Source organism: Astatotilapia calliptera, chromosome 7 (genome assembly GCF_900246225.1).
Source record: "Astatotilapia calliptera chromosome 7, fAstCal1.2, whole genome shotgun sequence".
Lineage (NCBI taxonomy): Eukaryota > Metazoa > Chordata > Actinopteri > Cichliformes > Cichlidae > Astatotilapia > Astatotilapia calliptera.
In genome coordinates this window covers 38397091-38407829 of record NC_039308.1, presented here as the reverse complement: position 1 = coordinate 38407829, position 10739 = coordinate 38397091, and the positions used below count along the sequence as shown (strand labels likewise).

At 39.7% G+C, this 10739-nt stretch overlaps 1 protein-coding gene across 3 annotated transcripts; it reads right to left on the bottom strand.

Moving 5' to 3' along the window:
* Positions 1-483: 483 nt before the first annotated feature.
* nkx6.1 (NK6 homeobox 1) lies at positions 484-6132 on the bottom strand. 3 transcript variants are annotated; one of them, XR_003272890.1, is made up of 4 exons: positions 5406-6132; positions 5115-5287; positions 4148-4491; positions 484-1718 (listed from the first exon to the last, which is right to left on the bottom strand). XR_003272890.1 is itself a non-coding variant. In XM_026174666.1 (3 exons), exons 1-3 carry the CDS (start codon positions 5944-5946, stop codon positions 4243-4245), a joined length of 963 nt encoding a protein of 320 aa, XP_026030451.1. In that variant the 5' UTR covers positions 5947-6132; the 3' UTR covers positions 3841-4242. The 3 variants fall into 3 exon arrangements, 1 of the variants encoding a protein (XP_026030451.1); XR_003272891.1 differs by having other exon boundaries at positions 484-1318; XM_026174666.1 differs by lacking the exon at positions 484-1718 and having other exon boundaries at positions 3841-4491.
* Between the last annotated feature and the right edge of the window lie 4607 nt (positions 6133-10739).

Sequence of the window (10739 nt, the reverse complement as noted above, 5' to 3'; positions counted from 1 at the left end):
AACCAACCAATCAGCAGCCCTCAGACCTTGCCCTGCAGACACTGCTGTGCAGAAACGTCTGATATGTTTAATTCTCCAGGTTTTAAATATCATCAGCTGGATTTATTCATCTGTTAAATCTTCTCTAGCCAGCCAAAACATAAATTAAAACAGTGAAACCTGGACCATAAATCCAGACAATTATCAAAGAAAAGTGAAAAATTTAAAAATCTGGAACTCAAACTAAAAATGTTTTTGCTTAAACTCTATTTTCATAAACTCAAAGATTAAATTTCTTGGATGTGATACGCTCCAAAAAGTTTATTTCTGTGCCTCCATTTTTTCTGTGGCTTTATTTTGATTAAATTACATAGCAATTACTTTTAAAATAAAATTTACTTTTAAATGTTTATTTTTAAATTTTAATTACATTTGATTTTAATTTAACTTTAAAATACATCTTAATTTTAATTGCTTAAAAAAATTATGTTAATTGTTTTAAATTGCTGATGTAGCAGCTGCTGGAAGTGAGTGCCTTGTTGCTCTTCGTTCCTGTTAGATTAAGTTTAAAGTGCAGTAACATGTGAGAGTGTAGATTTTAGATCTGCCTGTAAAAGTCATGTTTCAGAAGCTGATGTTGATGCAGCCAGCAGAGATCTGAAACAGCCAATGAAAAAGGAGGAAATCCTTCACATCCTGCAGGAAACCATGTAAGGAGTTAATGAATGAAACGATCACAGATCAGAGAAAAATCCAGAGCGGCTCAGTTACATGTTACAGCAGTAATCTGACTATGTACACAGACAAGCTGTCTTTGAATACAGAACAAGTTTCAGCACAGAGGAGTTTTTTGTTTATATTTATTTCATGATTCCTGACGAGTCTCTTCCATCTCTGTCCAGATGCAAAAACAAACAAAATTATTTTATTTTATTTGTTATCGGTTTTAATATAAAATTTCTGGAATTTTTTGAGGAAAGGTTGGCTTGCAGCGAGCTTCAGGAGGAAAGCTCGATGATGAAGGATGAAGATGAGGAACTGTGTTCAGGAAATCCAAACATCTGCTGAGGAAAATACGTTTGAGCCTCCGGCAGCTTCTTCATCCATGGAAATGTCTCGAAGCCTCGTCCTCTATGACGCCAACCAGAAAAACCATTAAAACCATTAAAAGTGTCTCTGGCTGTGATGATGGAGGATGAAGGAGGAGGATGAGCCCCTGACAGCAGCTGGGGTCGATGTGAAGGTGTGAGAAGGCCGGCAGCTTCCCTGTCCATCAGATTGCTGACTGATTTCTCCTCATGTGTCGTGTTTGTACAACAAAAAGTTAAAAGATGATCTTCTAACAGGGGAAAAAAACTGCATGAAACATAAAATCATTCATCACTAAACAGCTGCAAACTAATCAATAAATCAATCGATTGGTTGGTTCTTCCAGCTTTATTACAAATACTCAATAATTTTTTTACATTTCAATCTTTTATTTTCTCTTTTGTTTCGTCTCATTTGGTCCATTAAAAATTAAACATTTTTCTTCCTGTTGAGAAGCTCCACAGAGGTGCCAAACACGAGGGGCTGGACCCCTGTGGGGCCTCAGATGCTCAGTGAAGGCCTGAAGTGCCACAGGTCCGAGTCAGGGCCGAATGAAGCTCCTCTGGGGCCTGAAATGTGACTCTGGGTCCCTCTGAGCCTCGCAGTAGCCCGAGCAGAACCCCACAAATGGAAGGATGAGAGCCGTTCAGCTGACAGGAAATCAATCCGCAGCAGATTTAATAAATAAAAGATGAAGATGTTTTTTGGTTTAAAAATAAAAAGCAGATGAAGACTAAATATTTTATGCTCTGTCAGTTTCATAAAATACACGGAAAAAAGAACATTTGGAATTGTTCATTAAAAATAATAATTAATAACTTTTCTCTGCTGGAAAATGATAGATTAAAAATGTAGTCCTTTTTTCTGTTATTCATCAGTTTCATTTTTGTAATTATTCATATCAGTTATTAAAGTAATGCTTGGTGCTGTGAAGGGTTCATGTAACCAAGCATTACTTTAATAATACTATCAAATAATAAAATCAGAAGCTCCACATAAGTGAGCTGATGTTCAGAGAACACCTGGATCCTTCAGCCAGGATGAGCCCAGCTGTGAGGAGGAGTCCGCGGGAGGAGCCCGGGATGAAGTCCTCACCGGCCTCTAGCTCGTTTTAAAGGGAGAGAGGAAGTGGAGCTCTGAGAGATGCTTATGGCCACCGATTCATCAAAACAAAGAAAAACGAGACAAACATCACTTCGGGACTTCTTCTTCGTTTGTCTGGCTTATTCATTTATACTCAGCTGAGCACAAACAGCTGGAGCTGCACGAGGTCAAGGCTTGAGCTGGACTCTAAATTTATAGGCTACCTCAGAAAAATGTTTAAACCATTTCCATCAACGAGTCAATTAATGGATTAATTCACCTCATTAATTACTGAAAGTCACACATTTTAAAACGATCCTTTAAAACGATTTAAAAAAATGTAAATAGAATAAAAGTGCATAAAAAGTCATCTGTATGTTCAGCCGGCCAGGAGCACCGAAACAACAGCGCCGTGGACACAATGACAGCATAATAATAATAATAATAATAATAATAATAATAATAATAATAATAATAATAATAATACATCAAATTATTATTATTAAAGATTTCAGCTTCAAGACCGCTACGATGGATTCAGACATTTAAAATTTATAAACACGGAAGTTCAGATCTCGCTCTCTTTGGCTTTCACAAATTATAATTTTAACAATAAATGAATGCTGCTCTGTGATAAGCTGACGGGGATTTAAAAAAAACCCGGTTCTTATGCTTTATTATTTTTGCCGCAGTTTTTCGTGTCTCGTCAGTTTTTCTCTGTTTCTGTTTGACACAGGAATTTATTATTCATCATAATTCGTCTGGATCAGCTGATCTCTGAGTCTGTCCTCAGATCTGCTGTGTGTTTCACGTTTAACATTTAATTCAAAAATAAAAATTCAGAAGCACAAAAAAGGAAAAATGACATTTGTTTCTTTACCTTGAGGAGAGAAAAATAAAAATAATTATAAATTATAAAATAAATAATAAGTTTTATAAATTTAGTCACGTGATAAAGAGTCATTAAAACGATTAAATTAATGTTTAGCATTAAAAATGAAAAACCAACTGAATGTGGGGAAAAGAAATCAGCGATCAAATCTCAGGAAGAATCCTCCGAGCTTCAGCTCGGACTTTATTTTTAACTACTTTTAAATATTATTTTCATATTTTCAGCGGCAGTTTAAAACGGAGTTCCTGTTGACTGAAATGTATCCCCATGTTCTGCGTTTTACGTGTAAAAATGTGCGAAAATATAATTTAGACTGAGAAGAAGAGAGCACAGAGCTGCATTAAAACATGCCGGAGACGAAAAAAACAAAACAAAACTGAAAAACAGGATTCAAAGTCATTAACGTTCATATCCGCTCTTTAATTATTATCCTAAATGTATAAAATATTTCCAGAAAAACCAAAAACTCGACCCTGCGTTAGAATCACAGAATTAAAATTCATCAGCTGAGCGCTGATCAGGAAACAGAACTCGGATTTAATTGAGCGGTGGCGAGGGTGGTGTTACCGCTGAGGGTGGTGTTACCCGGGAGCGCGGACTGGTCGGGACTGAAGCCGGGACAGAGCAGCGTGCAGCCGGGTGTGACTGCTCACAAACACCGACAGCCGAAGGAGAGAAAAAGCCCCCCAAAACTACAAAATCGTCCATGTTTTCTGCGTGATTTCAGCCGGGTTTAAAAAGGAAATCCAGAATCCGCCTCAGATGAAGCCGAGCATCAGCGACACAAAGCAAACACCTGCAGTTCTTTTTTTATTCAATAAAAGTGCATTACATGAGCCTGCGGGGTACACAACTGCGCAGACGCAACTCACAACCCAGAACATATAAATAAAATGTGCGCGAGCAGAAAAAAAACAATAATAAAAAAATGTAAATGTTTGCGCCGTTTGTGTCTGTACACGTGCTGCGTTCATGGTCTCCTCCTGAGAGGCCTTCAAGGAGCCGCAGCGGGGTGGTGTTGGTGGTGGGAAAGGGGTGGGGATTAAACCCAAATGAAAAGTAGAAAAACATTAAATTTAAATATTCACATTTCTATCCACTCACTCATATTTACAGTCCGCTCCGGCCCGCAGGTAAAAACCAGTCTGTCGTTCAGGTAAGCTCACGTGACTTCAGCTGAGTTCGGACTTCCGGTCCGGTTAGGAGCTGTCCGTGTCGGGCGCGTGCAACAGCAGCGCGGAGCTCGCGGGCTTGTGTTTCTTGAGCAGCTGTGTGATTTTCTCGTCGTCGGAGTTCGGGTCCAGCGGCTTGTTGTACTCGTCGTCCTCGTCTTCGTTGTCCGAAGTGCCCTTGAGCCGCTCCGTCTCAGAGTCCTGCTTCTTCTTGGCGGAGGCCATCTCTGCCGCGTGCTTCTTCCGCCACTTCGTCCTCCGGTTCTGGAACCACACCTGCGGCGGCGGCACACACAGAAGCCCACTCACATTTCGGATGATTTAGCTTTTATTATTTAAAGCTAAGACAGGAAACAGTCCCAGTTTTCACATTTAAATTCCTACAGAAACCAATACAGGCGACTAAACGGCAGCTTATTAAATATGAGAAACTTTATTTATAAAGGCAGATTTAAACTGTGACAGGTTAAGTCATCATTCTTTCTATAATTAATTTTCCTCTTTTGAACTCAGATTTAATTAAAAACACGTATTCTGACCCGATGCATGTAAAAGGTTAAAATTGTGAGCTAAAGCTCAAAAATAATAACTTACCTAAACCTAAAAATAAGATATAAGTTACAAGATAAATAACTTAAAACAACGTACACATGATTGTTAAAAAATGTTTTTGCTTCAAATTAATTAAATAATTTTATTGTGAGACAGGAAAATTAAAACCTGAATTTTAGCTGAAAAACGTGGATTCAAGCCCGCTTTACAAAGAGTGCGAAAGGAAAAAACCCCTGATATAATGATTGATGAATTCTCTGCGATTTACCCACAAACACGGTGAAAGTTCCGTTTGTGGAAGCAGACGGGTAAGCAGCAGCACATATTGAAATAGGGGTGTCGGTTACCTTGACCTGGCTCTCGGTCATGCCCAGGGAGTAGGCCAGCCGGGCTCTCTCGGGGCCCGCCAGATATTTCGTTTGTTCGAAAGTTTTTTCCAGGGCGAAGATCTGCTGCCCGGAGAACGTGGGCCGCGTGTGCTTCCGTTTGCCGTCTTTGTCCAATAAGACAGAGCTCTGATCTGAAACGAGAGGCCGACACAGACATTCAGTACACACAGCCCATAGCCTGCTTCTATTCTGTTCTATTATTTTATTGTACGTCATGTTTCTGGGATCTAACACTTGTTTTCCACTCACGGGGCGAGCACGCGAACCTAGCGTCCCTCCAGTGGGGGCTCTGCATCACCCCCGGCCAGAAGATGGGCGTCCTGCCTGGCAGGTCCGCCAGGGGCTTCGGGTACCGGGCCACGGCCACGGCGGCCGCGGAGGGGCTGAAGTAGAGCCCGGGGGGAGGCGGCGGGCTGAGGCTGCTGAACCTGGGCAGACCCGTCAGGATCCCCGCGGAGGAGGAGGCGGAGGCCCCGGCGGAGGTGGCGCAGGGCCGGTTCAGGATGTCGTTAATTCCGTGCGGGGTGGCAGAGGAGCACTGTTGCGGGGAGCCGAGCCCGGAGGACGGGCCGGTGGAGCTCTTGATGCCCGGGGAGGCTGCGGCCATGCCGCCCGGGTTCGGGGAGGTGGTAGCCGGTGAGGTAGAGGAGGCGGGGCCACCGGAGGAGAGCGGGTAGGCCGGGTACAGCGGGGTCTTCATCTCGGTCATGCTATGCAGAGCAGCCAGGGGGGGCGTGCTGAGGAGGAAGGCGCTCTGACGGGACCCGTCCATCGGACCCGCCGCTAACATCCCCCCGGGGGGCGGGCCGGGCTCTGCGGGCAGGGGCGCGCACTAACGCCGCTCTGAGCCCATCCCGGGCCGCTCTGCGCTCTAATCCCACCACGGTCCTCTATGCAGACAGCCTGAGTCCAGCTCCGAGTCCCGGATAGGCACCAGGCGCACGCGCTGCTTCCGCCCGCGAGTTGCGTGAGATAATAACAGCTGATCATCCGCGCGAGACTATCAGCCCCAAGTTAGAGAGGAGGGAGAACAGGGGGACGGGGAGGGGGGCTGAGGACGGGCAGGGGTGGTCTCTCCGGATTGGTTAACCTGGGGGTGACGTAGACGTTCCCGGTTCAGGAGGGCCTCGTGATTGGCTGAGCAGAAATGAGATGAGTGATGGGAAATAAAAAAATGTGAAGAAAGAGAAAAACGAGAATTTAAAGGTCAGAGACAAAAGTATGATTTAAATAATCAGAGGAGCAAAACCAGGTCGGTTATTAAAACAAAATAAAATGAGGTAAAAAGAAATGAAATAAAGTAAAATAAAATAAAGTCAAATAGTGGAAATTAAAATGCATGAAAAAAAATTTAAACACACTCTGCTTTTGTGATTGAAATAATAAACATGATTTCAGTCACGCTTTACTGTTTAATAAAATATACTAAAATTTGTCTTAATAAATGAAAATATTTTTTAATCATTTTAAATCTAAACAGACAAACACTAGCCAGCAGGGGGCGCTGCAATAGCAACGCTTATATTTCGGAGGAATCACCAAGAACATTAAATTCATTTTATAATAATTATCCACATGACTCTGATTTCATGGAAAGGAAAGTGCTGCTTGATGGTTTGATGCCACTTTGTAGAATAGAATAGATGAACAGAAGAATCCTTTAATTGTCCCACAAGGGGAAATTTGGTTACAACAGCAACAAAAAAAGAAGAAGAAAAGAAATGCACATACAAACAAACAAACAAACAAACAAACAAACAAACAAACAACAGTGTTTCCAGAACTGTTTTTTGGTTGATTCAAATTAATGCGTTAAACTTAATTCATACATTTTTAGGTTAATTATTGTATAATCTTTGAGTTTATTTATAATAACATTTACTAAATTAAATCTGTACAAACTGCTTAACTTAAAATTAATTAGAGCGCTCTTACTTTGATATAAAATATTAAATGTGTCTGACTTCTCCTGAATTCTTAAAACAAACAGTTTAATATAACGCTTCATTGTTATGCTGACACTGCTTTTTTGCAAGAAGTAAAGCTGACCTTTGTTTATTTATTATGTATTAGCTTTAGTTTGTCTGTAATTGAATAAGTTGCTGTTACTTTCAGTTAACGTAAGAATGGTGAGTTAAAGATGATCGGTCACACAGCTTTACATTTAGAAATAAAAGTTTAGCAAATTTTATTAAAGATAAAGTCAGTAAATGTTTAAGGGTCAAGATTTCTTTTAAAATTCAGAGGGCTCAGATTGCGTTGCGTTCATGTGCCCTGTACACCGCACGGATAAATGACCGCTGGTTTTATAAACAGTTTAACATCCAGCAGGTCACTGAGGACCAAATCCAATTTTGTGGGGCAAATCTTAGTAGCTGGGAGAGTTTATCCATAACAACACACACAGACCAGAAGATTAATCAAACTAAAGGTTTAAAGGAAAGGCTGGATTTTATTTAATTTCTATTTTTAAAAACTTCTTATAAACGTAAATGGAAGCTAAAGTGTATTTTTATAACTGCAAAATGAAGTTAATTAGTTTTTTCCAGAGGAACATTTGAACATTATCATTTTAAACAATAAAGATTATTAACAGCGCACACACAGAAAAAACAAAAACAACAACAACTGTAAAATACAGTGTAAACAGTTTTAAAATGAACATTTTTTCATGTTATTATTATTTTAAAAATTATTTTCCATATTTTCTGTTTTTTTTTAACTACACGTTAAATTTTTCAATTTTACAGAAACCTCCACCCCCCCCCCCCCCGCCCCCTTTTTTAATTTTTTTTTTACAGTGTAATTCATGCATGAAATGAACGAACAAATAAATTCTGAGAGTGGCAGCCTCGACCGTCGGGCTGTGGATCAGACCTAAGAGGAACGTGTTTGTGTTTCAGCTCTAAACTAAAAAAAGTCTGAGATAAAAACCCTGCAGGTCAAACATGAGCTCAGCCTCTGTAAACATCTGGACGGTTAGTCACAAAGATCTGAGTCATTTCCTGTCTTAAGTTCTCCGCTTTAATTTAATCTCTTCAAACTTTCTCATGACCGCTCAAAATTTCCTTGTGACCCTTTACGGGGACTCGAGCCCTGGGTTTGGAACTCATTTCAGGCTTTTATTTTGAAGGAAATATTGGAAATTTGAAAAGCTGCAGCATAAAAAAGTGCAGCAGGTCCTTCTGGGGGATCATGAAAAGACGTTTTTTTAACACTCATTTACTGCTGATTTTCTATTTATTCGCTTCATCATCCACAAACAATTAATAATCAATGATAATGATGTTCACCTCTAATATAATTACTGAGGTGAAAATATGATCATTTATAATATATTATTAATATATTATCTTTCTCTCTTTTTTTTTGGAATACCTGTTGTTGTCGTTGAAACAAAATAAACCCCTCCCTATGGCAGATGTGGGGCAGATTTTCCTATTTGTTCCTCTAACATGTAAATGTGACAGAGCCAGAAACAAATGAGTCACAGAAAACAGTAACAGGAAGTGATGTCACACCCAGCCCTAGATTTGACCTCTCAGGCTACACTGCAGCCTGCAACTAAGGAAAAATTAGGCTTCATTAGTTTTTAATTAGTAAATTAATTAAATCTAGCAGGTCTTCGGTGATAAATAAGAATAAAAAACTAATAAAGTAAAAAAAAATCTGTTTTATTGCTTCCATTTTCCTAAACTTCAAACCTCTGCTCCTGTATAGAACCGGATGGAGTGATGACATCACAGCTGATCATTAACACAAAACATGGAAAATATGAAGCACTGCTTGATTCAGGTTACTTTAGTTTAGATGTAATAGATTACTTTGAGTCCTTTTAAGTTCACCCAGTGTTACCACAGTACAAAGACATAATACTGCTGCTAATAACAGTAATTAAATAATGTTTTGAAAATCCTTTAAATAAACAAACGATTTTGTTTTTAAATCTTTGAATCTTTGAGAAAATGTGTTATTGATTACAATAAACTACTAATAATTAATAATAATATTTCAGGCTCGATGCATTTATGCGAATAAAAAATTTAACTCGACAGACCTCAGATTGATTCTATTTATAAGTTTATTGATTTTGTATTTTTGATAAGAGAATTGTTGGAGAGAAATAACAAAGTAATCTGGAGCAGCTGGACAGATTAAATTATGGTGTTGTGTTATGATGATGATCAGGAAGATGCTTCAACCTGCTGAAAGAGACTGAAACACAAAATCAGCAGTGCGCAGGCGCCCCCCTCTGGTCAGACTGTGTCAGCACACGGGGTTCATTTTATACACGTGCCTTGTAATCAGCTTAATGAGACTACCTGTATGAAAATCCTACAGTGTTGAAGACATATGTGTAAATCCTGGAAACATGAAGTCAGCCGAAGTTCACGACCAGCAGCTGCAGTTTAGTGTTTATGAGTTTATGAACGTGTCACAGAAACACTGATAGAGACTGGACGGAGCCTTCTCTTTGACTTCACTGAGCTCAGCTTTACACTCGCACAAAGATTTAATCCCACAGTGAAACTAAATAAACACCTTTGAAGAGTTGTTTGCATTATTTTATAATAAATCACAGTGATCAGCTGTGTCACTGTTTCTCAGACTGTGGGACCTACAAGATTTCAATTCAGTTTTATTTATATATCATCAAATCACAGCAACATAACTAAGGAAGGATTCAGGGTCACGTGGTCCAGCCTATAACTATATGCTCTACCAAACAGAACATTTGAAGCCTAATCTTAGAAGTAGAGATAGTGTCTGTCTCCTGAATCCAGCCTGGAAGCTGGTTCCATAGTAGAGGGGCCTGAAAACTGAAGGCTCTCCCTCCCAGTCTACTTTTAAATACTCTAGGAACAACAAGTGAGCCTGCAGTGTGAGAGCGAAGTGCTCTAATAGGGTGATATGGTACTACAAGGTCATTAAGATAAGATGGGGCCTGATTATTTAAGACCTTGTTTGTGAGGAGCAGGATTTTGAATTCAGTTCTGGATTTAACAGGAAGCCAATGAAGTGAAGCCAATACAGGAGAAATATGCTCTCTCTTTCTAGTCCCTGTCAGTACTCTTGCTGCAGCATTTTGGATTAGCTGAAGGTTTTTCAGGGAGTTTTTAGGACATCCTGATAATAATGAATTACAGTAGTTCATGTCCCTAGAACAACACTCTCACCAGTTAATTAGGAACTGCCTTTTTCAGCTAAGAAACATCTCCAAACTGCGAACTTTGTTGTCTAAATCTGAGTTAGAAATGGTTATTCATACTTTTAATTCATCTCGCTTAGATTATTGTAACAGCCTTTTTCTTTGTTTGAGCAAAAGGAATCTTGACCGTCTCCAGTTAGTCCAGAATGCTGCTGCAAGGCTTTTAACTAAGACACGAAAAAGAGAGCACATTACACCAGATTTACGTTCATTACACTGGCTTCCAGTACATTTTAGAATTCATTTTAAAATCATGGTACTGACTTTTAAAGCTTTGAATTGTGATGCCCCTGCTTACATTTCTGATCTGTTAGAACCCCATGCTCCCTCTCGCAGCCTGAGATCTTCTAATCAAAGGCTGTTGGTAGTCCCAC

What these genes read in the sequence shown, in the direction of transcription:
- nkx6.1 (XM_026174666.1), bottom strand. Translation starts at nt 5,946, where the DNA reads ATGTTAGCGGCGGGTCCGATGGACGGGTCCCGTCAGAGCGCCTTCCTC. An exon ending in TAGGTTCGCGTGCTCGCCCC is followed by an intron (nt 5,288 to 5,405) that starts GTGAGTGGAAAA and finishes CTCTCGTTTCAG; the next exon opens with ATCAGAGCTCTGTCTTATTG. An exon ending in TGACCGAGAGCCAGGTCAAG is followed by an intron (nt 4,492 to 5,114) that starts GTAACCGACACC and finishes CCGCCGCCGCAG; the next exon opens with GTGTGGTTCCAGAACCGGAG.